The sequence below is a fragment of the Zosterops lateralis genome (genome assembly GCF_965231275.1).
Source record: "Zosterops lateralis genome assembly, chromosome: 28".
Classification (NCBI taxonomy): Eukaryota; Metazoa; Chordata; class Aves; order Passeriformes; family Zosteropidae; genus Zosterops; species Zosterops lateralis.
Window position 1 is genome coordinate 3,351,447 of NC_139788.1, and position 25,327 is coordinate 3,376,773.

The 25,327-nt window shown below is 58.7% G+C and overlaps 1 protein-coding gene and 2 long non-coding RNA genes across 3 annotated transcripts in view; all 3 read left to right on the forward strand.

The window, feature by feature from the left end:
- KIAA0319L (KIAA0319 like) overlaps window positions 1-4,686 on the forward strand; it is a 30,005-nt gene extending 25,319 nt beyond the window's left edge. Inside the window, exons 19-21 of the mRNA XM_083879614.1 lie at window positions 498-588; window positions 944-1,035; window positions 2,944-4,686. Coding sequence (XP_083735740.1) covers window positions 498-588; window positions 944-1,035; window positions 2,944-3,131 — 371 coding nt within the window. The 3' untranslated portion in view covers window positions 3,132-4,686. The remainder of the gene's footprint in view (window positions 1-497; window positions 589-943; window positions 1,036-2,943) is intronic.
- Window positions 4,687-12,716: 8,030 nt separating this feature from the next.
- On the forward strand, window positions 12,717-16,805 carry LOC310920023. The gene is made up of 5 exons (XR_014591899.1): window positions 12,717-12,870; window positions 15,588-15,643; window positions 15,893-15,952; window positions 16,239-16,268; window positions 16,734-16,805. It is a non-coding gene; the product is annotated as an uncharacterized lncRNA (long non-coding RNA).
- Window positions 16,806-18,557: 1,752 nt separating this feature from the next.
- LOC310920024 lies at window positions 18,558-19,256 on the forward strand. The gene is made up of 3 exons (XR_014591900.1): window positions 18,558-18,606; window positions 18,856-18,915; window positions 19,193-19,256. It is a non-coding gene; the product is annotated as an uncharacterized lncRNA (long non-coding RNA).
- The last annotated feature ends 6,071 nt before the right edge of the window (window positions 19,257-25,327 follow it).

A 25,327-nucleotide genomic window follows, 5' to 3' on the forward strand; every position in this document is an offset into this window, starting at 1 on the left:
TTGGCAGAGAAACCCCACCACAAACAGCTGGTGTTTGAAACCCAGGGCGGGCACAGTGCCAGGCACCTGCTGTCCCTCAGTTGCTCTGATGAGATGTTGACAGCAGGACACAGTCCCTTGTCTCGCCTTCTGGGCAGATGATGTTTGATAGGGGAGTGAGTCCCCTTCAGACCCTCCCAGTGAACACTCACTAAGAGTTGAGTCCATTCTGGGTGTGTAAATCACAGCTCTCTTCTGTCATGTCTGTACAGAGGCTTTCCTGTCACAGGAAAGCAAGTTTTATAAACCAACACAAGATGAAAACTTTCCAGTGAGTCCACACACCAGATCTCAAGCTTCCCAAGGGGATCTGGTGGTGCTGCCAGTGGGGAATGCCAGCCTCTAATTCTGCAAAGGGCCAGGCCTTGACTTTTCTTCCCCAAGAATAGTCCCCTAAAAGGTGCACTAAAATTGTATGAGGTGCTAAAACGTGTTTATCTCTGGGGTTTTGCTTGCAGAGTGGAGTGTGCTGTATGTGATCATTGCATCTTTCGTCATCGTGGTTGCCTTCGGAATCTTGTCGTGGATGGTGATCTGCTGCTGCAAGAGGTGGGGCTGAGAAAAAAACCCTGCTGTATCCAGGTTTTACAGCCAAGTGTTTGCAGTAGGAGGTTAAAGATTCAAACCCGTTGTCCCAGCAGGTCATCTGCTGAGCCTTGGGATGTTGGATTTTCTCACTTGAATGTTTCAAGTTAATTGTTGAAGTCTCAGAACTCTGTGTTATGTACAGAAGCAAAATTTGGATTAACCTATAAATGTGCAACTTAGCAACATTTTAATTTTTCACTTTGTAATATGAACATAATCCTAAATAGCAAGTGCTTTAGCTTTGAGGATCAGAGTTGTTTTTCTTCTGGCTCTTTTGGAAATGGACTGTCTCTTAATTCCTTTTCCTCCCCTTCAGACGGAAAGGAAAATCCAAAAGAAAAAGCAAATACAAGATTTTGGATGCAACAGATCAAGAAAGCCTGGAGTTAAAACCAAATCCCAAAGCAGGTAAAACATGAGAAGGAAGAGCTCAGCACTTCCAGAGTGCTGACTGAGGACTCTTCCTCAGTGGACTGAAAATCACAGTGAAACAAATCTGATGTAGGGACTGACAGAGGGGTCTCAGATCTGTATATGGGGTATTTAGTAAAGTCATCTAACTCTCAGGTTTGGAGCTGAAACTGGCCTGGTCCTGATGTCTCCACTTGGTACCTCAGAAGCAGGAATTGGATGCATTAAGCTGTGCAGAACAGGCTGACTCAGGAAGCCCAAAATTTGGTTTTGACTGTAACTTCTTCTTTTCTGAAGTTTCCCACGGAGTTCTGGTAGTTCCCTTCTTGCTAATATGCAATTCTTTGGTCATTCTCTACAGCAAAGCAGGAATTCAGGGACACTAAACATTGCACTAAACTGATCAACACCTGAAAATACTTGTGTACTGGAGAGATTGAGGTTTATTTCTGCTCTGCTACTTTTCCACCACAAACAACTGGTTCAGCTTACTTATTCTTGGTCTTATGTGCATCGGGATGTGAAAATTTCACATTTTAGCTCATCCTCTAGTTTTCCAGTAAGCAGATACATTTCAGAGGGAGATCCATAAATTCTTCAGTGCTCCATGTGGCTACAGGTCTGTTGGCCCATTCCAGAAAGGCAGGGTTTGTCTTCTGTGTTCTTAGCCAGCATTTTCCTGCCTGCATTGCTGTCCTGAGAGTGCTTGTCAGGTGCTTTGCAAAGATCAGGGAGTTATTTCAGGCTGGAGTGTTTTTACCTGATATCTGAACCAAGCCATGGTTACCTGCTGACTTACCAGGAGAAGTGGGAAATGTTGGAAAGGATGTGCCAAGTACAACCCTGCTGAATGCCAGGAAGCTCTGCAGCTGCTGAGTGTGTGTTTCATATCAGAGTGTGTCCTGGTTTTGTTTAGAGAAGGGGATGTGTTAACCGTGCATGGAAAAGAGTCCCTGATCCTTGTTTGCTAGGCGAAAAGAAGAGCTCATCCTGGTATTATCCCATTTAATGGTGTTCCAGCAAAGTGAGCAGTGCCCAAGAGCAGCATGGAGGGCATTGCAGTGACAGACTGATCAGCTGGTCCTCCAGGGACCAGGCTGTCCCAACTGCTCAAACATGGATACCCTTGCAGGAAACCCGGGTGTGTTTCCCTCCCTCAGCACCCAACTCTGCTTTAATCTGACCATCTGTCACCTCGGAGCCCACTGTGCAATAAATGTACTAAATGTGCCTCACCATTTGCTCTCTGGTAACTAAACTCATCTTGCTGCTTTTGAGGCTGGCTGCTGACTAAAGTCTTTTTTCCTGCTAGATATGTCCAGGGAGCTTTCTGCTAACAGAGGAAATGTTGCATTTCTCCATTAAGGAAAAGCTAAATTTAAATATTTCCTCTGCTGACAATATCAGTAAATGTCTCTCTCTTGTCCTTGTGCATTAATCTAAATTCATCCTGCTAATTGATCTCTCTTCCCTTGCAGGCAGGAGTAGCAGAGAGGAGAGTAGGGAGAGGGTAGTGAGGTAGCAGAGATCTTCCCTCACACACCTGCAGATTCTCTTCCTCCAGTCTTGAGCCCTCCGAGCGTTTTCTAGGCAATGCCCCGAGCAAGGTCAGGGAGACGGAGCTCCCACGTGTACTCACAGCCCCTTCTGGTCACATCATTGCCTTCCTGTCTGCTTGTTGTGCTTTGTGCTGTCTTGGTTGTTGTGACCTCTGACATGCCAGAGTGTCTGAGACAGGATCACTTTGGCTTCAGCATCAGAGGGAATAAGAGACACACAGAGGAAAGTCAGATTCTGCTGCCTCTTAGACATGATTGGAAAAGGAGACTTAGAGGGGATGGAGCAAGGTGAGGTGGTTCACTGGTGTTAAAAGCATTTCTAACCTGGGAATGTTTCTCCTTCAAGGTGGCAGACAGAAAGCCCAAGTCCTCAACACGAGCCTGATGCACTCAGAGTCTGAGCTGGACAGTGATGAAGCCATCTTCACATGGCCTGACCGGGAAAAAGGGAAACTGCTCCGCAGCCAGAACGGCTCCTTGCGCAATGGACAGCTGACACTCAAACCCAAGAACCAGAGGGAGGAAATCCTATAGCTCCCCTTGGGCAGCCTTGGCTGGAGCTCAGCAGGGAAGGCCAATCCCGTCCCTGTCCTACCAGGGCCTTTGGAGGCCGCTTTGACTAGGACAACGCTGCTAACTCGTTTCACAGAAAATAACTTCGGTTTTGTGGGTTTCTTTTCATTCAGTTAAAACTGGTTGTACTTGAATTTGAACTTCAAGGGAAATCAAAGGGAGGAGAAGGCAACTGTGAAGCCCAGAAGAGTCAGAAAAGGACAGAGCTGGCATCTGGAGAGGGCAGGACAGAACCACTTGGAACAACTGTGAATGTGCAGGAGCCTCCTAAGCCACCTCAGACTGCAGTGGAGGGAGCACCTGTGGACTTCCAGCTCACTTGCCTTGGAGCTCCTCAGAGAAGGAAGGTCAAGTCCTTGAGCTGTGCTCTGAGCTCCCTTCAGGCTCCCATAGCCTACCACTGGCCATTTGTGCTGTCCAACAACTTTCTTCTCCTTTACTCCCACCTTCCCTAACGGTTTAAGCACTATTTTAATGTAGACTTGTCCTTTCACATGCACTCGGCTGCTGTTGGAGTGTAGAGGAGGGGGAATGTAAACACTCTGGTCACACTCTGGCAGTTTTGCAGGTATGAGAGGGGTTTGTGGCTGTTCTAAATTGCTGTCAGACCGCTCTCATGGGGAGTGTTGGGGGCTTGGTGCCTGTTCATGTGTGAAAAGCTGACCTGTGGCTACTGCCCAGGCTGGGAGACCCCCTCCTACAACAAAATCCTGCTGGGTACCAGAGCTGGGGGTACACACACCCACCTTTGGTACCTGTGTCCAACGTCTGGCTTCATTCCAAAGCTGTGACATGTTCTGTGGCCCCAGCACCTTCTGTTGGTCACCAGGCCGTCCGTGAGGCTGGACGTTAACCATATCTCAGTTATGGAACACTGTGTACTGTGGTTTTTTTTGGTTTGGGTTTTTTTTTTTCCCCTTAAAATTTGCACATCCCAGGTGATGGGGATTGCTCTCTGCAGTCCCCAGCTGGCTGCTCCCTCAGGCTGGCAGCTCACTGGCCTTGTGCTGTTGTGGCTGCAGAGCCCTGTGTGCTCCTATCGTGGTGTGAAGAGCACACGTGGTGTCCTTTCGTGGTGGAAAAGGGAACTCTGGGTACCCCAGGGCAGTGGGCAGTGCCAGCAGCACGTGGCACAGCGTGTCACTGTGTCCCTGCTGCCTGAGCCCAAGGGCAGGCACAGGGGTCCTTTCCCATTCTCACTCCCTTATCTCACTGTGCTGCTGTTGTGAGTTGCACCCTGTCCTTGGGCAGAACTCAGCCTCGTGCTGGCATGAAGGATGCCACTGCTTCTCTGGGGATGGGTGGGCAGTTCATTGCCTTTCTTTGTGTTTAATTTAAAAACTGGAAACTGGTTTCATTGGCTTTTTTTTTTTTTTTTTTCTTCTAATTGAGCTATGAAAGCCAAAAGGCTTTAAGTTCCTCAGTTGTATTTATATTGCTGCACTACTGATTTGTGTTGAGCTAGATGAAGATTAAACACTATTGAACGTGAGAGGACGTTCCCTCACTGAATGTAGTCATGGCTGCTGCTGAGTTTATTTTTTGAGCAATCAGCTGTTCCTCAGGCCCAGCACTGGAGCCTGCAACTCTCCCAGTGCTGAGGATTTGCTGGCGTCACAGCACAGGCCACCCTCTGCCTGGGCTGTCTGGCACACAGCTGGGGCTTGGCTCAAACTTCCCCTTCCTGGAGGCTCCTGCCCCCCTCTCTCCCCAGGGCTCCTTCCCTCCAAACCCACCCAGGACCACACACGGGGAGGGCTGACCCTGGGATGCTCCTCAGAGGGCACAGCCCAGTGCTGCTGTCCCATGGCCACACACTGAACTCTTGGGTGACACCACCCTCTGTGTGTCCCTTCGTTTGGATGTAAGTGAACAAACTGTGGGAACAGGAGGGTTTGGAGCTGCAGGGATTGACCAGGTGTGATCCTGAGGCTGCACCTCGTGCTGGGAGAGGGGAGCTCTTGGGCTCTGTGTGGTTCTGGTCCTTGGGGCTTGTGCTTTTTGAGCCCCTCACTCCTGCCTATCCCAGGGAGGGATCCCAGCAGCAGATGAGGGCTCAGCCATTGGGCATGGCTTGCTGCAGGGCTCAATGCCCTTCTCAACAGACCCAGGGTGGGCTTTCCAGTGAGCCTGGCTCCTTGTTACGGGAGTGGGAATTACAGTCGGTGCAGCTGTCACCTCCAACACCTTTGTGCAGCTGTGGTTGTTTCCTTGACCCTTGTGTTTCACTGTGGGGTCACAGCCTTTCAGCTGGGGGTGCTGTACTGGGGGGCTGCACCCCAACCCAAGTTGGGCTTTGGGGAGGGCTTTGGCCTTCCCTCCATGTCCAACAGCTCATAGTCACTTGCCATCTCAGAGTGCAGGTTTGTGACAGCACAGCACAAGCTCACAGTACATTCCTAGCTCCCATTAGTATTCCGTGGCTGTGCAGCCTCTTCCCCCTCCACATGTTAACCCTCAGTGCCTCCAAGCCTTCAGCAATGGGGACAGGCTGTGCACCACAGCTTTGGGGGACACAAGGACATGTGGGGCTGACAGAGGCGGGGAGACCCCCCAGGCTGAAGGTGGAAACTTCTGGCCCAAGGTAGGAGCAGGGTGGGCTGCCTGCTGTAGTGCCCCAGGAGCACAGCCCTCCCCAGGTGTGTGCCCAGAGCCTCCCTGGGGTTTTGGAATCCCTTTCCCCACTCTCCCCCAGCATCACTAATTTTGCTGCCGGCTTGTTACCCGAGTGCCGTGAGCGTGACCTTGCTCAGGAAGGTTTCTGCATTGCTATGCTTTATGATTTCACAATTAGACACTGGCTACAAGTTGCCCACGTGTGGAAGTTAAAGGCTGAGACATCTGTCAGATGAACCAGCACTTTCACTCAGTTTTGTTTCCCTTAATATATTCAAGTGCTGGTGAAGATGTTTGAGGCAAATTCTAGTTTTGAAATAGTTTGCTCTTAAATCTTTCCCTCATCCTGCTGCATAGCTGGGGGTGCCTAACCTGCCTGCACTTTGGTTCATGTTTGGTGATTCCAGTGTTATCTGGGTCAAGACTAAAAGTCTTTTTAAAAAAAACCCCAAAATGTTCCTTGCAAATGAGAAGATGTTCCTTGCAAACGGGAAAATGTTTTGCTTCTTTCTCCAGTTTTAGCTATGGGACAGTTTTCACCAAAGACTTGATTTCACAGGAAAAAGCAAAATAACAGCTGCCCCACACCTGAATAGCAGCACCTCCTCATGCAGCAGAGGAACGTTTATTAATTACTGGAGTCCTTGATGGAGATGACTGTGACCACCCAGCTCTCTCTCGGGCTGGCTGTGTAGGGAACACACTTTAGCCAGGAGGGACCCGGTGGCACTCAGGGATTTTTCAGAGAGGGGAGGAGATTCACTTTCAGAGTTTCCCTTCCGTCCATGCACAGTTCACCTGGTCCATGGGGTGGGTTGGAGTCCTCGGAGTTCGCTTCCCTCAATGTCACCTAAGGACAGAGGAAGCCAAACCTGATGAGCTCCCCACTGCGGGCTCGGCTTGGTGCGTGGGGAGAACTTGCAGCAGCCCCAGAAGAGGAGAATGGGGTTTGTCACTGCCCTGAGGGCAAAGAGCTGCTCCTGCCTCCAGCAGTTTTTGGTCTCTGTCACATCCTCATGGGGGGGATCAGGGCCCGGGCTGGAGCCTCAGAGCAGCCCCAGGCTCCGCAGTCTGTGAAATGGGTTTTATTGCTGGAATTTCGCAGCTCAGGAAACTGAGGCAGCTGTCCCGGTGTTGGGGTGGTTCAGCAGCCCGGGGAAGCCCCGCAGTCCCCGGGGACGCTGTGCAGGGATTGATTTGGCCGCAGGCCCCGCGGCCGAGCCAAGCCCGGGCCCCTGTGGGACCCTGACGGAGCCGGGGAGATTTGGGTTGTAGTCACAGCTACACCACTTGTGCCTCTCTGAGCAGCACCCAGGGCTACGAAGAGTTAAAAAAAAAAACAAACCCAAAAGTCTCTTTCTGGAGCCAGAAAAGCACGGTTTTTCCGCTCTTTGTACTCCTGCTGCATGTGCTGTCCTTGCTCCGACCGTGTGGATTTGGCGCTGCTCCCCAGCGCTTTCCTGTCATTAGGATTCCCTGGATTGCTGCTGCTTTCCCTCCTCCAGCCGGGCTCTCCCTGCCCGCGGCACCGACAGGAGCTCCCGCACCTCGCCCGGGCCTCCCGCAGCCACGGGGGGGACGCGGTTACAGTAAAGGCTCCTGTGCCGAGGGGGTGGGCTCACTGCAGGGCTGCTGCGGGGGCTGGGGACACACTGTCCCCAGGGACACCCTGCAGCGCCCCCGGCTGCGGGATTTGCCCCCGGGGCTGTTCCAGAGCCGGGCAGGAGCGCTGGTCACGGCCCCGAGGGAAGGCGGGATCTGCAGGGGGCTCAGCTGGAGAACCGACCTGCTCCGGCCGTGTCCCACCACAGCCACCAGCACCCCCCATGTCCCTCCTGGCCGGGCACAGACCCAGCGTCACTCCCCGGGTCGCTGCTGGCCCAGTGGGGGTTGTTACAGGCATTTTGGAGTTTGCGGAGCATCCCTGCTCCTGCTTCCCTTCTCCCGCTGGGGCAGAGCCCCGAGGGCCTGCGGGGGCTGCAGTGGGGGCACCATCACCCTCTGTCCATCCCTCTGTCCGCCCGTCGGTCCGCCCGGGGCCCCGTGCGCCGGGTGAGTCCGTCTTTCCATTGTTCAAACAATCTCTTTTCCACACGCGGTGCCAAAGGCTCCCCGCTCGCTCCCGCACGCGCCAGTATATTTAGCTGCCTCTAAGCCTCTACCTTTCCTTATATAGGAGAGGCCGAACGAATTTCTCACTCTCATTATTAATAGCCTGAGAGGAGCTCTTAGGAGGCTGCCAAAAATAGCAGGCAAACAGAGCGCACCCGGGGTGGGGAGGGTGTCGTGGCAGGCAGGGAGCCGCCGGGACCGCCGCGGGAGGAATGGCACGCCGCTGCTCCTGGCTTTTCCCTTGGGGAACCACATTAAGGTGTCTCCCAGCATCCTGTCCCCCTGGCCCCGGCAGCTCTCCGCAGGTAGGACCGCCGGGGCTCCGGGTGGGCAGAGCAGCCCTGTAGCCCCGGGTTTGGCGGCTGGGGATGCTGGAACAACCGCCCCGTGGGTGCTGGGGACACCCCAGATGAGTGGCCTGGAGCAACCCAGGGATCCCCATCCCCACGGGCTCCCCCTGGACATGGGAATCTCCTGTGGCTGAAGTGGTGATGAGTTTTACCCTTCTGTGCGCTCCACGAGTTCCGTTTTGCCCTCGAGCTGCCCTGGGTTGCTGCTGGGCCCAGTGGTGTGTGCCCAGCTCCCCCCACGACACGGCCTTGGGGCACCGGGGGACACGGGGCAGAGCTGGCCGGCTGTCCCTGTGCTGGCTGCCTCGGCCGGGAGGGAGAGGGAGAAGGAGAGGGAAAGGGCTTCTCAGCAGAGATCACTCACACAGCATCCCCAGAACCGGGCACATGTGCCGGGACACCAGGACCAGGATGGGGCGAGCGAGGAGGGAGCTTTGAGCTGCCCAGCGAGCGAGGGGTCTTCAGCTGCAGCCGTAGATGTTGCATCCCAGGCAGGGTCTGCCTTAAATCCCTCCCTCCTCCCTCCCTCCCTGGCGAGGAACTTCTCCCGCTGAACTGGAGGATGCTGCAAGCTCCTGCGGACGAGCCGGAGGAGTCCTGTGGCAAAGTCAAGGCGAGCGGGGAAGCGCCGTGCCCGTGCCGGGTGTCACCGCAGCTCGCCCCGCCGGCCCAGCCTGCCGCGGCCGCTGTCCCCTCCAGCACCGTGAGTGGCCTTGCGGGCGGGAGTGCGGGCTCTGCGGAGGGCAGCGGGGCTTTCCCCGCCGCCGAGGTTTAACCTTCAGCGAGCCCGGCCGGTGCTGAGCCCGCCGGCGCCGGGGATGCTCCTGCTGGGAGGAGACACCCTGGGGAGGGGGTCACCGCAGCCCCCCCGGCTTGGGGCCAGCCCGGCTGGAGGCGGAGGAGTGGGGGGTAGCAGCGAGTCTCTGTGTGGCTGGGGGACAATGGGGCAGGGTCCTGGGTGCTCTGCGGGCAGCCCCCGGCCCTTCTGCCTGCGGGTGTCCCCCTGCACGGGCAGGTCACCCCCACGCAAAGGGGGGACACCCCACCGCTGCGGGATAGGCTGGGAAGGGAAACCAAACTTCTGGGCACCTCGGCATCGCATCTGGGACTCGCGCGGAGGGAAGCGCTGAGCACCAGGGCCGGGTGCAGCAGGGTCCTGCATCCACCGCCCCGACACGGGCAATGCCGCGGGCCAAGGGACGGCGGGACGGGACCGGGGTGAGCCAGCGCTCCCCGGGCACCCACCTCCCTCCTCCTTGCTGGGCCTCTTGCTATTTTATAAGTCACTCAGCAGCTGCTGCAATGGGTTTGCCGGGGATGGATGAACCGGGGGAAGCAGGCTGGGGGGGCAGCGCTGAATGGGAAAACTTGGAAAGGGCCCTGCGGGGCAGCGGCTGCAGAGCTCGGCCAGGGACGCGGCGCTGACGGAGCAGGGAAAAAAAAAAAAAAAAAAAAAAAAAAGACTCTTCCTTTTATAGCCAAGCTGGGGTTGTTGGGTGCCTGCGGGCGCCTGGGTGCCCCCCGGCTCCTCCACCTCCCACACGAAGCCGTCTGGTCCCCGCAAACCACCCTGCCCGGGCAGGGAGCTGCTCTCAGGTCAGGTGGAGAATACGGGGGGCTGCCCTGGCCGGGGACTCACAGCCGGTCTGGGGGCATGGAGAATTCGTGGAAGAGGGGCTGCCCCAGGCCACAGCTCCCTGGTGGGTTTCGGCTCGGGGTCTACAGCTGCCAAAGGCAGGGCTGGGGCTGGGGAGGGCTTAGGGATGCCCTCGGGGGTGGGGGCACGCCCAGGGCTGCAGAGGGGTTGGTGGTGATAACTGGGAGTGTCTGGGCAGAGGGGGCAGTGGGGTAGAGCCGGTCAGTGGAGCAGGGCAGGGGCAAGGACGAGTCGTGGGAACAGGCAGGGGTGGCCTGAGCTGGAGCTGGGGGACACGAGGTGCTCCAGATGCAACGAGCATCCCGTGGAGCTGGTGCAGCCCTCCAAGGTCACTGGGAGAGCCCGGCTCAGGGCTGTGGGAACCGTGTGAGGGGATGGGGCCGTGTGGGCCACTCGGGCTGGGGTATCCCTAATACTCAGTCCTGGGAGGGCGCCCAAGGTCAGCCGAGGTGACTGGGGATGAACTCGGCTGCGATGGGAGAGCCCAGACGCTGTGCCCTGGCTTTGCAGTTTCAGGGTGGGTGCAGCCACAAGCCTTTGGCTCCCACTGAGCCCTGACAGCCCTGGCAGTCCCTGGCACCCCGGCAGTGCTACAGCAAATCCTCAGGGCAGCAGGGCACTGCACTGCAGGGCCGGCAGAGCCCCAGGGCTGAAGTGGGTGCATCTGTGCAGCCTCGGGCTCAGGACACCCACCCACATTGACCTGGGCTGGGACAGGGCTGCTGCTGCTGCCAGACACGCTCTGCCCCACTGCTCCTGCACGGCTGGGGACTTGTCTTGGGGCCTGGGAGCCGTGTCTGGGCTCCTCAGGGTGGGGTCACTGGGGATGAGCCATGCAGGAGCTCCTGGGGAGGAGCTGGAGGAACATCCTGGGGGGAGCATGGCTGTGTCATGCTGTGCCCCACAGCAATGCTTGGTGTCTTGGGGATCCACTGAGCACTGACTGCTGCCTGTGGGTGCTGTGAACTGGGCTGGTGACATGAGGCTGTATTTGGCCCCCGGGGGCTCCTTGCAGGGAGCTGTGGTGTGTGTGGCCACGGCTCCCGGTGCTGAGTCACGGCCACACCGTGTCCAGCCAGCCCCTCCTGCCCACAGCCAGGCCCCACACAGCCCTGGCTGCCCTGTCCTGAGAGGGGGCAGCCCTGGGAACCCAAGAACACTCCCTGTACCTGCCATTGTCCCGTTCCAGCTACAGATTTCAGGCTGGGAAGGTGACTGCAGTCAAGGTGCGTCCCCTCTGTCACCCTGCTGTGGCCAAGCTGTGCTGGGAATGAGAAGCCCTCCACAGCCCTGAAGCCTCTGAGCTCTCAGCTGAATCCCTCCTGCCATGGGTAAAGGCATCTCCAGCCTTCCCTGTGCAGAGCTGCTGTGTGGGGAGGGGGTGGGAATGTCACAGAGTCCCGTGTCCTTCTCCTGGTCCTGTAAAGGAGGTGGGCAGGGCCGTGGGGCTGTGGGAGGTGGGTGCCCCTCTACACTGGCACCGTGTGCCCCAGGCTGAACCAACTGCTCTGGCACAGGGACAGATGTGGGGTTTGGGGGTCCTGAGGGGTGGAGAGGGTCAGGGGTAATTAATTGATGCAATCTGACCCAGTGCAGCAGCAGTGGGGAACCCTGCCAAGCCAAGAGCCAGGGCCAAGGGGGATTCCTCTTGTGGAAGTGGCTCCAAGCACAGACACCCACCCCTGCCATCCATCTGTGCTGGCCCCTGTGGGCTCACAGGACATGGCCCTTGGCTGTGCCCCCAGCTCCTCACAGGTGCAGCTCCCCAGGTGCCCCCACAGCCCAAACCACTGAGCCTCAGCTGCATCCCAGAGCATCCCCTCACCCACAAAGGGCAGCCAAAACCCCCCAAAACACCAACCTGAGCACTCTCCAGGTGCCAAGGGGCTCTGGGCCCGAGGCACACATGGGTTGGCCACAGCCCAAAACACAAGGAGCTCGGGGGTGTCTGCAGGCACAGGGGCCATACGGGCAGTGCCTGCGCCTGGGCTGCACCGGGCAGAGGCTGATGACGGGACTGGGGGTGGGCAGGAGGTGCTCCCCACAGTCCCTGTACAACCTCTGCCTTCACCACGGCCACTGGCTCCCATCCAGGATCTCACTGGAGCTGGAGGACACGGCCAGGAGTGGGACAGCCCCGTGCCCTGCGCCCCCAGCCCCGCGGCGCCCGCCTCTCCCTCCCAACCCGACATACTTCTTCATATGCCCATATGCAGCCGGCCGGCCTTATGGAATGTTAAGAAGTATGTATTTTTGGGCTGGGACCCCCACGCCGGGAGCCAGCATCACCAGCACCGTCCAGACAGCGCCTTCTGAAGAGATTATGTGTCCCTGGGGCTGGTAAAAAGGAACCAGATCAACTTGCAACTGGATTTGGTCCCCTTCAACCAGCTGCAGAGGCGCATGAGCCACGGCACCCGCTGCCCCTCGTCGCTGCCGCAGCGCTGCCCTGAGTGGGCTTGATGTGAGGAGTGGCTGCAGGGAGCAGGAGAAAGGGCGGTGCAGAGTGGGGCTTTGGCTAGGTTTTGGGGCTGATGGACAGGAGGCAGGTGGAGCAGCTGCAGCTCTGCTCTCAGACTGCTGTGGTTGCTCATTTGAGCTGGGGAGTTTCAGTGGCGTCAAACCTGGTTGGGAAAAGCCCCGTGAAGGCCCAGGAGCCCTGGCACAGGCCTGAGGAGCCCCGGCCCTGCTCCTCTTTCCCCATCAGCTCCCACACCTCCCGTCCGGGGCAAAAGGGCTCCCTGGGGGACACCCCCAGAGTTCAAGGACAGGAAAACAGCAGTCATTTATTACTAGAGACAACACCGTCGAGAGGAAAAGTGAAATTAAAAATCAGTTCTAGAACTTCTCGAAAATCAGCTGATCTCCCGGACACACCCCAGCTGGATTTTAGCGGCAGCCCTCGGCTCTGCAGAGCACAGTAGAAACAGCCCAGGTTGGTGGCCTGGAGTGCCGCGGTCCCGAGGTGGGTGTTTGGGGACAGCACCTTTCCCTGAGAGGGGACAATAACGGGGGCTGATCACCTCGCTGCACCGGCAGAGCAGCCACCGAGCCCTGGGCTGGGCAGGAGTCTGGACTGGAACTGAGGGGTCTCTTGTGAGGGGAGGGGGAGTCCTGCTGGGTGGGAGAGGGGCGGCTGGGGGTGATCTTACAGGGCAGCAGAGCCTTTCGTGCCCCTCCTGCTGCCGACGACAAAAAACTATTTCTTCCTTTCCAAAGTACCAGGCTTAGAGCCGACTCATCACAGCTCTCGCTTCTGCCCAGCTGACCATGGGTAAGTTGGGGGACTCATGGGGTCAGGGGGGCGCGACCTGTTGTGGGACTGCGAGGAGGGCACAGAGACCGTGGGGTTTGTCCCTTCTCCCCTCTCCTCCCGGGTGTCTGAAGGAGGCTGGGGCTGGGTGAGCTGCTGCTGCCCCAAGGCCCCTGCCCTGCCCAGCACAGGGCACTGGGCTCCAGCTGGAAGGAGCTTTAGTGCCCACACTCCTGCCCACCTGTCATTTTCCTTCTTATTTGCAGTTTCCCAACTTGCAATCGGAGTTGCCATCCTAATTTTGCTCTATTATGGATATAAATATAGAGGTAAGAGTTTGGCATGGGAGGAGCAGCGTTTAAGTTCACTTGGGGAGCTGCTGAGAAGGAAGGGGCAGCACTGGCCCCTGCCTGGAATTCTGCCTGTCCCCACTGCTGCAGCCCTGCACACTGTTCCTCTCCTGCCGCCCATGGGGTGTCCCCGTCCCTGCACCCCCAGCCCTCCCTCCCTGCTCTGGTCCCTGGGGGCTTTTGGGGAGGCTGGTTCTGGTGTTGGGGGCAGGGGGAGATGTGGGTCTCATGCACATTTCCATGTTAATGAGTGGGGAGGGCAGGGAGCTGGGCTGTGCTGGGTGGGAACACGGGGCTGTACCCTGGACTTACTCTGCAGCCAAAGCAGCCTTTGAACACCTCACTGGTGTGAATGTGCCCAGACTGTGGGATTGGGATCAATCCCAATGTGGTGGGAAGGTCCAGGACCTGCTGGGGTCGAGGTCAGGGCTGAGGGCATCAGGGGCTGTGCAGGCAGGTGTCTGCTCTGTGGCAACAACTCCACTGGTCCAGTGGCAGCAGTGGCCAGAGGGAGAAAGGGAGAGCAGAAAGGGGTTGGATGTGCTCAGGGAGCAGAGCTCACTGCAGGCCAACTCTCTGGCACAGACTGAGGAGACCCTTGCTGGAGAGACATTGCTGGCTGTCCCTGCCTCGTGCTTGTCCATCAGCAGGCAGCCTCGATGCTTCTGGGACATGACACTCCTCTCTTTATAGGTGGGAAACCTGACTACCACTACCAGTGATCAGAAGCAGATTGGATTCCTTCCAAGCAGCCTGATTCATGTCTTCCCAATGCTGGAAATGGAAATGCCCTGTTGACCCCCAGCACCCCCTTTAACAGATTTGGATTGCCTTGAGCCATCAATGCTTTGAAAGCTTAATAAAAGTGCATTACTGGTGTGGATGTGTGTGGTGATGCTCGGTGTGTGTGTGTTTGGTCACTGGTGCCAAGCCAAGCTGGAGCTCCTGGGGTGCTGGAGGAACATTCTGGGGGCACCATGGCTGAGGTGGCAGCCACAGTAATCTCTTACAGCAATGACTGGCATCTTGAGGCTGACATTGAGCACTGACTCTGCTGCCTGTGTGTGCAGTGAGCAGGGCCAGTGATGTGGGGCTGTGCTTGGCACCCGGGGGTCCTGGCAGGGAGATGTGGGTCCTGTGCCAGGGCTCCCGGTGCTGTCACGGCAAAGGAGGTGGGCAGGGCCGTGGGGCTGTGGGAGGTGGGTGCCCCCCTGTGCTGGCCCAGCTGCACCAACCCTCAACCACTGCTCTGGCACAGGGACAGATGTGGGGATGTGGAGTTTGGGGGTCCTGGGGGTGAAGGGGTGCAGAGGAACGAGATGTGTGGGTGCAGGGGGCAGGAGAAAGGGCGGTGCAGGGTGGGGCTGTGGCTGGGTTTTGGGGCTGATGGACAGGAGGCAGGTGGAGCAGCTGCAGCTCTGCTCTCAGACTGCCCGGGGCACTCGCCAGAACCTCGGGGTTTCACTGGTCAGGAACAGCCCCGTGAAGGCCCAGGAGCCCTGGCACAGGCCTGAGGAGCCCCGGCCGGCGCCTCCTTCCCCATCAGCTCCCACACCTCCCGTCCGGGGCGAAAGGGCTCCCTGGGGGACACCCCCAGGCTCCGACCCCCGAGGACTGGAGATCTCTAGTCCTGCTCTAACAGAGGCAGCAACATCAAGAGTTAAGGAGAAAGTGAAACTGAGCGAGCAGTTTGAAATTCTCGGAAATCATCTGAGCCACCCAAGCCACCCCTTTGCTTACTGGTGGGACCTTTCTGGCAGCCCTTGGCCCCTCAGAGCACAACAGACACACAAGAGGTTGGTGGCCTGGGAGCTGCGGTCCCACGGTGGGTGTTTGGGGACAGCACCTTTCTCTGAGAGGGGACAATAACGGGGGCTGCTCACCTCACTGAACCAGCAGAGCTGCCACCGAGCCCTGGGCTGGGCAGGAGCCTGGGCTGGAAAAAGTGGAGTCTCTTTTGAGGGGACGGGGAGTCCTGCTGGGTGGGAGAGGGTGGCTGGGGGCGATGGTGCAGGGCAGCAGAGCCCCTCAGGCCCCTCTTGCTGCCCAAGATATAAATCGTGTTCTTGCTTCCCAAAGGACCAGGCTCAGAGCCGACTCCTCGCAGCTCTCACTGCCTCCCCAGGCCACCATGGGTAAGTTGGGGGCTCGTGGGTCAGGGTCGGGGGACCCAGAGTGGGACTGTGAGTAGCGGGGGGCACAGAGACCGTGGGGTTTGTCCCTTCTCCCCTCTCCTCCCCGGTGTCTGCAGGGCTGAAGGAGGGATGGGCTGGGAGAGCTGATGCTGCCACAGGGTCCTGCCCTGCCCGGCACAGGGCACTGGGCTCCAGCCAGGAGGAGCTTCAGTGCCCAAACTCCTGCCCTCCTGTCATTTTCCTCCTTAGCCATCCCTCCAGTTGTCATTGCATTCCTTCTGGGAGCCGGCTTAGGAGCTGTAATTGTAGGTGAGAGTTTGGCACGGGTTGAGCGCTGTTTGGGGTTCACTTGTCGTGCTGCTGAGAGGGAAGGGGCAGCCCTGGCCCCTGCCTGGAATTCTGCCTGTCCCCGCTGCTGCAGCCCTGCACACTGTTCCTCTCCTGCCGCCCATGGGGTGTCCCCGTCCCTGCACTCCCAGCCCTCCCTCCCTGCTCTGGTCCCTGGGGGCTTTTGGGGAGGCCGGTTCTGGTGCTGGTGTCAGGGGGAGATGTGGGTCACAGAGAGCACCCTAACACTGCTCTGTCCTCCCTGCAGAAATAGTGCGTCGCACCCGGAATGCTCAAGGTGGGTATTTCAGTATTGGTGAGTGGGCAGGGCAGGGAGCTGAGCTGTGCTGGGTGGGAACACGGGGCTGTACCCTGGACTTACTCTGAAGCCAAAGCAGCCCTTCAACTCCTCACTGCTCTGAATGTGCCCAGACTGTGGAATAGGGATCAATCCCAATGTGGTGGGAAGAGCCAGGACCTGCTGGGGTTGGGGTCAGGGCTGAGGGCATCAGGGGCTGTGCAGGCAGGTGTCTGTTCTGTGGCAACAACTCCACTGGTCCAGTGGCAGCAGTGGCCAGAGGCAGAAAGGAAGAGCAGAAAGGGGTTGGATGTGCTCAGGGAGCAGAGCTCACTGCAGGCCAACTCTCTGGCACAGACTGAGGAGACCCTTGCTGGAGAGACATTGCTGGCTGTCCCTGCCTTGTGCTTGTCCATCAGCAGGAGGCCTCGATGCTTCTGGGACATGACACTCCTTTCTTTATAGCGGAAAAAGAAACAGACCATGCTTCAAGCAGCAGCCAAATCCAAAACTGTGCTGTCCAGAGAAGAACTCCTCATTACCACTACCAGTGATCAGAAGCACATTTCCTTCTTTCCAAGCAGCCTGAGTTGTGTCTTTCCACTGCTGGAAATGGGAATGCCCCGCTGACCCCAAGCTTCCCCTTTAGCAGACTTGGATTGCCTTGAGCCATCAATGCTTTGGAAGCTTAATAAAAGTGCATTGCTGGTGTGGGGTGTGTGTGGTGATCCTTGGTGTGTGTCATGGCTCAGGTACCTGCCCCACACCTGGGCATTTGCTGCGCTCCAGCAAGGGCTTGCAGCAGGCAGCGTTTGCAGCCTTGCTCCCTGTCCCCCTGCACAGCCAGGGGCTGCTGAGCCCTGAGCCCTGAGAGCCCTGGCAGTCCCTGACACCCCGGCAGTGCTACAGCAAATCCTCAGGGCAGCAGGGCACTGCACTGCAGGGCCGGCAGAGCCCCAGGGCTGAAGTGGGTGCATCTGTGCAGCCTCGGGCTCAGGACACCCACTCACATTGACCTGGGCTGGGACAGGGCTGCTGCTGCTGCCAGACACGCTCTGCCCCACTGCTCCTGCAGGGCTGGGGACTTGTCTTGGGTCCTGGGAGCCGTGTCTGGGCTCCTCAGGGTGGGCTCACTGGGGATGAGCCATGCAGGAGCTCCTGGGGAGGAGCTGGAGGAACATCCTGCGGGGAGCATGGCTGTGCTGGCAGCCACACTGGTGGCTCACAGAGGTGGTTGGGGTCTCAGGGGGGGAGATTGAGTTGTGAGTCTGTTGCCTGTGGGTGCAGGGCCAGTGATGTGGGGCTGTGTTTGGCACCCGGGGGCTCCTGGCAGGGAGCTGTGGGTCCTGTGCCAGGGCTCCCGGTGCTGTCACGGCAAAGGAGGTGGGCAGGGCCGTGGGGCTGTGGGAGGTGGATGCCCCCCTGTGCTGGCCCAGCTGCACCAACCTTCAACCACTGCTCTGGCACAGGGACAGATGTGGGGAGGTGGAGTTTGTGGGTCCTGGGGGGTGAAGGGGGGCAGGGGAACGAGTTGTGTGGGTGCAGGGAGCAGGAGAAAGGGCAGTGCAGGGTGGGGCTGTGGCTGGTTTTGGGGCTGATGGACAGGAGGCAGGTGGAGCGGCTCCAGCTCTGCTCTCAGACTGCCCGGGGCCCTCACCAGATCCATGGGGTTTCACGGGTCGGGAAAAGCCCCGTGAAGGCCCAGGAGCCCTGGCACAGGCCTGAGGAGCCCCGGCCCTGCTCCTCCTTCCCCATCAGCTCCCACACCTCCCATCCGGGGCGAAAGGGCTCCCTGGGGGACAGCCCCAGGCTCCGACTCCGAGGACGGGAGAGCTCCAGCCCCGCTCTAACAGAGGCAGGAACATCAAGAGTTACGGAGAAAGTGAAACAGAGCGAGCGATTTCAAATTCTCGGTAATCACCTGAGGCACCTCTGTCCTCTCTTGCCAGACCTTTCCGGCAGACTTTGGCCCCTCAGAGATAACGGACAAAAAAGAGTTTGGTGGTGTGGGGTGCTGCACGCCCGCGGTGGGTGTTTGGGGACAGCACCTTTCTCTGAGGAGGGGACAGTACCAGGGGGGTCTCATCTCGCTGCACTGGCAGAGCAGCCTCCGAGCCCTGGGCTGGGCAGGAGCCTGGACTAGGATAAGAGGGTTCTCTTTAGAGGAGACCGGGAGTCCTGCTGGGTGGGAGAGGGTGGCTGGGGGCGATCGTGCAGGGCAGCAGAGCCCCTCAGGCCCCTCTTGCTGCCCAAGATATAAATTGTGTTCTTGCTTCCCAAAGGACCAGGCTTCGAGCCGACTCCTCGCAGCTCTCGCTGCCTCCCCAGGCCACCATGGGTAAGTTGGGAGCTCGTGGGTCAGGGTCGCGGGACCCATAGTGGGACTGCGAGTAGCGGGGGGCACAGAGACCGTGAGGTTTGTCCCTTCTCCCCTCTCCTCCCCGGTGTCTGCAGGGCTGAAGGTGGGATGGGCTGGGAGAGCTGATGCTGCCACAGGGTCCTGCCCTGCCCGGCACAGGGCACTGGGCTCCAGCCGGGAGGAGCTTCAGTGCCCAAACTCCTGCCCTCCTGTCATTTTCCTCCTTAGCCTTCCCTTCAGTTGTCATTGCATTCCTTCTGGGAGCCACCATAGGAGCTGCAATTGTAGGTGAGAGTTTGGCACGGGTTGAGTGCTGTTTGGGGTTCACTTGTGTTGCTGAGAGGAAAGGGGCAGCACTGGCCCCTGCCTGGAATTCTGCCTGTCCCCGCTGCTGCAGCCCTGCACACTGTTCCTCTCCTGCCGCCCATGGGGTGTCCCCATCCCTGCACCCCCAGCCCTCCCTCCCTGCTCTGGTCCCTGGGGGCTTTTGGGGAGGCTGGTTCTGGTGTCAGGGGGAGATGTGGGTCACAGAGAGCACCCTAACACTGCTCTGTCCTCCCTGCAGCAGCAGCAAAGGATCAGACGTTTGAACTGAATCTGGATGCCAATGGTTTACATTTCCATATTGGTGAGTGGGCAGGGCAGGGAGCTGGGCTGTGCTGGGTGGGAATACGGGGCTGTACCCTGGGCTTACTCTGAAGCCAAAAGCAGCCCTTCAACTCCTCACTGCTCTGATTGTGCCCAAACTGTGGGATAGGGATCAATCCCAATGTGGTGGGAAGAGCCAGGACCTGCTGGGGTCAGGGCTGAGGGCATCGGGGGCTGTGCTGGCAGGTGTCTGTGGCAACAACTCCACTGGTCCACTGGCAGCGGTGGCCAGAGGCAGAAAGGGAGGGCAGAAAGGGCCTGGGTGTGCTCCTGGAGCAGAGCTCACTGCAGGCCAACTCTCTGGCACAGACTGAGGAATCTCTTGCTGGAGAGTCATCGCTGGCTGTCCCTGCCTCGTGCTTGTCCATCAGCAGGCAGCCTCGATGCTTCTGGGACATGACACTCCTCTCTTTATAGGTGGGAAACCTGACTACCACTACCAGTGATCAGAAGCAGATTGGATTCCTTCCAAGCAGCCTGATTCATGTCTTCCCAATGCTGGAAATGGAAATGCCCTGCTGACCCCCAGATGCCTCTTTAACAGATTTGGATTGCCTTGAGCCATCAATGCTTTGAAAGCTTAATAAAAGTGCATTGCAGATGTGGATGTGTGTGGTGATGCTCGGTGTGTGTGTTTGGTCACTGGTGCCAAGCCAAGCAGGAGCTCCTGGGGTACGGGAGGAACATTCTGGGGGCACCATGGCTGAGGTGGCAGCCACAGTAATCTCTTACAGCAATGACTGGCATCTTGGGGCTGACATTGAGCACTGACTCTGCTGCCTGTGTGTGCAGTGAGCAGGGCCAGCGATGTGGGGCTGTGCTTGGCACCCGGGGGTCCTGGCAGGGAGATGTGGGTCCTGTGCCAGGGCTCCCGGTGCTGTCACGGCAAAGGAGGTGGGCAGGGCCGTGGGGCTGTGGGAGGTGGGTGCCCCCCTGTGCTGGCCCAGCTGCACCAACCTTCAACCACTGCTCTGGCACAGGGACAGATGTGGGGAGGTGGAGTTTGGGGGTCCTGGGGGCTGCAGGGGGGCAGGGGAATGAGTTGTGTGGGTGCAGGGAGCAGGAGAAAGGGCGGTGCAAGTTGGGGCTGTGGCTGGTTTTTGGGGCTGCCCGGTGGACAGGAGGCAGGTGGAGCGGCTCCAGCTCTGCTCTCAGACTGCCCGGGGCCCTCACCAGATCCACGGGGTTTCACTCTTCGAGAAAAGCCCCGTGAAGGCCCAGGAGCCCTGGCACAGGCCTGAGGAGCCCCGGCCCTGCTCCTCCTTCCCCATCAGCTCCCACACCTCCCGTCCGGGGCGAAAGGGCTCCCTGGGGGACACCAGAGGAAAAGAGAAACTAAAAATCAGTTCTAGAACTTCTCGAAAATCACCTGACCTCCCGGACACACCCCAGCTGGATTTTAGCGGCAGCCCTCGGCTCTGCAGAGCACAGTGGAAACAGCCGAGGTTGGTGGCCTGCAGTGCCGCGGTCCCGAGGTGGGTGTTTGATGACAGGACCTTTCTCTGAGATCGGGACAATAACGGGGGCTGCTCATCTCACTGCACCAGCAGAGCAGCCACCGAGCCCTGGGCTGGGCAGGAGCCGGGGCTGGAGCTGAGGGGTCTCTTGTGAGGGGAGGGGGCAGCCTGTGGGGTGGGAAAGGAGTCGCTGGGGGTGATCTTGCAGGGCAGCAGAGCCTTTCGTGCCCCTCCTGCTGCCCAAGATAAAAATCTGCTTCTTCCTTTCCAAAGTACCAGGCTTAGAGCAGTCTCATCGCAGCTCTCGCTTCTGCCCAGCCGACCATGAGTAAGTTTGGGGGGATCGCGGTGTCGGAGGTGCGGGACCAACAGAGGGACTGAGGGAGCGGGGCACGGGGACTCTGGGGTTTGTCCCTTCTCCCCTCTCCTCCCGGGTGTCTGCAGGGCTGATGAGGGGTGGCGCTGGGAGAGCTGCTGCTCCAGGGCCCCTGCCCTGCCCGGCACAGGGCACTGGGCTCCAGCCGGGAGGAGCTTCAGTGCCCAAATTCCTGTCCTTCTGCAATTTGCCTTCTCATCCTTATATACAGTTCCGGTCATAATCCTTTTGGGCGTTACCGTGGGAGCTGCAGCTTACGGTAAGAGTTTGGCAGGGGATGAGCAGCGTTTGGGTTCATTTGTGGAGCTGCTGAGAGGGAAGGGGCAGCACTGGCCCCTGCCTGGAATTCTGCCTGTCCCTGCTGCTGCAGCCCTGCACACTGTTCCTCTCCTGCCGCCCATGGGGTGTCCCCGTCCCTGCACCCCCAGCCCTCCCTCCCTGCTCTGGTCCCTGGGGGCTTTTGGGGAGGCTGGTTCTGGTGCTGGTGGCAGGGGAGATGTGGGTCACAGAGAGCACCCTAACACTGCTCTGTCCTTCCTGCAGCAGCAGCAATATATTTGATCAAGAATGGCAAAGGTGGGTATTTCAGTATTGGTGAGTGGGCAGGGCAGGGAGCTGGGCTGTGCTGGGTGGGAACACGGGGCTGTACCCTGGGCTTACTCTGCAGCCAAAGCAGCCCTTCAACTCCTCACTGGTCTGAATGTGCCCAGACTGTGGGATAGGGATCAATCCCAATGTGGTGGGAAGAGCCAGGACCTGCTGGGGTCGGGGTCAGGGCTGAGGGCATCAGGGGCTGTGCAGGCAGGTGTCTGCTCTGTGGCAACAACTCCACTGGTCCAGTGGCAGCAGTGGCCAGAGGTGGAAAAGAAGAGCAGAAAAGAGCCGGATGTGCTCAGGGAGCAGAGCTCACTGCAGGCCAACTCTCTGGCACAGACTGAGGAGACCCTTGCTGGAGAGACATTGCTGGCTGTCCCTGCCTCGTGCTTGTTCATCAGCAGGAGGCCTCGATGCTTCTGGGACTTGACACTCCTCTCTTTATAGGTGGGAACCAAAGCCATACTGGCCAGAGAAGAAATCCTGACTACCACTACCAGTGATCAGAAGCAGATTGGATTCCTTCCAAGCAGCCTGATTCATGTCTTCCCAATGCTGGAAATGGAAATGCCCTGTTGACCCCCAGCACCCCCTTTAACAGATTTGGATTGCCTTGAGCCATCAATGCTTTGAAAGCTTAATAAAAGTGCATTGCTGGTGTGGATGTGTGTGGTGATGCTCGGTGTGTGTGTGTTTGGTCACTGGTGCCAAGCCAAGCAGGAGCTCCTGGGGTGCTGGAGGAACATTCTGGGGGCACCATGGCTGAGGTGGCAGCCAGAGTAGTCTCTTACAGCAATGACTGGCATCTTGGGGCTGACATTGAGCACTGACTCTGCTGCCTGTGTGTGCAGTGAGCAGGGCCAGTGATGTGGGGCTGTGCTTGGCACCCGGGGGTCCTGGCAGGGAGCTGTGGGTCCTGTGCCAGGGCTCCCGGTGCTGTCACGGCAAAGGAGGTGGGCAGGGCCGTGGGGCTGTGGGAGGTGGGTGCCCTCCTGTGCTGGCCCAGCTGCACCAACCTTCAACCACTGCTCTGGCACAGGGACAGATGTGGGGATGTGGAGTTTGGGGGTCCTGGGGGCTGCAGGGGGGCAGGGGAATATGTTGTGTGGGTGCAGGGAGCAGGAGAAAGGGCGGTGCAAGTTGGGGCTGTGGCTGGTTTTGGGGCTGCCCGGTGGACAGGAGGCAGGTGGAGCGGCTCCAGTTCTGCTCTCAGACTGCCCGGGGCCCTCACCAGATCCACGGGGTTTCACTCTTCGAGAAAAGCCCCGTGAAGGCCCAGGAGCCCTGGCACAGGCCTGAGGAGCCCCGGCCCTGCTCCTCCTTCCCCATCAGCTCCCACACCTCCCGTCCGGGGCAAAAGGGCTCCCAGGGGGACACCCCCAGGGTCCAACTTCAAGGACAGGAAAGCAGCAGCCCTTTATTAGTAGAGACAACATCCTCCAGAGGAAAAGTGAAACTAAAAATCAGTTCTAGAACTTCTCGAAATCACCTGACCTCCCGGACACACCCCAGCTGGATTTTAGCGGCAGCCCTCGGCTCTGCAGAGCACAGTAGAAACAGCCGAGGTTGGTGGCCTGCAGTGCCGCGGTCCCGAGGTGGGTGTTTGGGGACAGCACCTTTCTCTGAGATCGGGACAATAACGGGGGCTGCTCATCTCACTGCACCGGCAGAGCAGCCACCGAGCCCTGGGCTGGGCAGGAGCCGGGGCTGGAGCTGAGGGGTCTCTTGTGAGGGGAGGGGGCAGCCTGTGGGGTGGGAAAGGAGTCGCTGGGGGTGATCTTGCAGGGCAGCAGAGCCTTTCGTGCCCCTCCTGCTGCCCAAGATAAAAATCTGCTTCTTCCTTTCCAAAGTACCAGGCTTAGAGCAGTCTCATCGCAGCTCTCGCTTCTGCCCAGCCGACCATGAGTAAGCTGGGGGGATCGCGGGGTCGGAGGTGTGGGACCAACAGAGGGACTGAGGGAGCGGGGCACGGGGACTCTGGGGTTTGTCCCTTCTCCCCTCTCCTCCCGGGTGTCTGCAGGGCTGATGAGGGGTGGACCTGGGGGAGCTGCTGCTCCAGGGCCCCTGCCCTGCCCGGCACAGGGCACTGGGCTCCAGCCGGGAGGAGCTTCAGTGCCCAAACTCCTGTCCTTCTGCCCTTTGCCTTCTCATCCTTATATACAGTTCCGGTCATAATCCTTTTGGGCGTCACCGTAGGAGCTGCAGCTTACGGTAAGAGTTTGGCACGGGATGAGCAGCGTTTGGGTTCATTTGTGGAGCTGCTGAGAGGGAAGGGGCAGCACTGGCCCCTGCCTGGAATTCTGCCTGTCCCCGCTGCTGCAGCCCTGCACACTGTTCCTCTCCTGCCGCCCATGGGGTGTCCCCGTCCCTGCACCCCCAGCCCTCCCTCCCTGCTCTGGTCCCTGGGGGCTTTTGGGGAGGCTGGTTCTGGTGCTGGTGGCAGGGGAGATGTGGGTCATGGAGAGCACCCTAACACTGCTCTGTCCTCCCTGCAGCAGAAATACTGCGTCGCACCTGGAATGCTCAAGGTGGGTATTTCCGTATTGGTGAGTGGGGAGGGCAGGGAGCTGGGCTGTGCTGGGTGGGAACACGGGGCTGTACCCTGGAGTTACTCTGAAGCCAAAGCAGCCCTTCAACTCCTCACTGGTCTGAATGTGCCCAGACTGTGGAATAGGGATCAATCCCAATGTGGTGGGAAGAGCCAGGACCTGCTGGGGTCGGGGTCAGGGCTGAGGGCATCAGGGGCTGTGCAGGCAGGTGTCTGCTCTGTGGCAACAACTCCACTGGTCCAGTGGCAGCAGTGGCCAGAGGGAGAAAGGGAGAGCAGAAAGGGGTTGGATGTGCTCAGGGAGCAGAGCTCACTGCAGGCCAACTCTCTGGCACAGACTGAGGAGACCCTTGCTGGAGAGACATTGCTGGCTGTCCCTGCCTCGTGCTTGTCCATCAGCAGGAGGCCTCGATGCTTCTGGGACATGACACTCCTCTCTTTATAGGGGAAAAAGAAACAGACCAACCTTCAAGCAGCAGCCAAAGCCAAAGCCGTGCTGTCCAGAGAAGAACTCCTGAATACCACTACCAGTGATCAGAAGCAGATTTGCTTCCTTCCAAGCAGCCTGACTTGTGTCTTCCCACTGCTGGAAATGGGAAGCCCCTGCTGTCCCCCAGCTTCCCCTTTAGCAGACTTGGATTGCCTTGAGCCATCAATGCTTTGAAAGCTTAATAAAAGTGCATTGCTGGTGTGGGTGTATGTTTGATGCTTGGTGTGTGTCATGGCTCAGGTACCTGCCCCACACCTGGGCATTTGCTGTGCTCCAGCAAGGGCTTGCAGCAGGCAGCGTTTGCAGCCTTGCTCCCTGTCCCCCTGCACAGCCAGGGGCTGCTGAGCCCTGAGCCCTGAGAGCCCTGGCAGTCCCTGACACCCCGGCAGTGCTACAGCAAATCCTCAGGGCAGCAGGGCACTGCACTGCAGGGCCGGCAGAGCCCCAGGGCTGAAGTGGGTGCATCTGTGCAGCCTCGGGCTCAGGACACCCACTCACATTGACCTGGGCTGGGACAGGGCTGCTGCTGCTGCCAGACACGCTCTGCCCCACTGCTCCTGCACGGCTGGGGACTTGTCTTGGGTCCT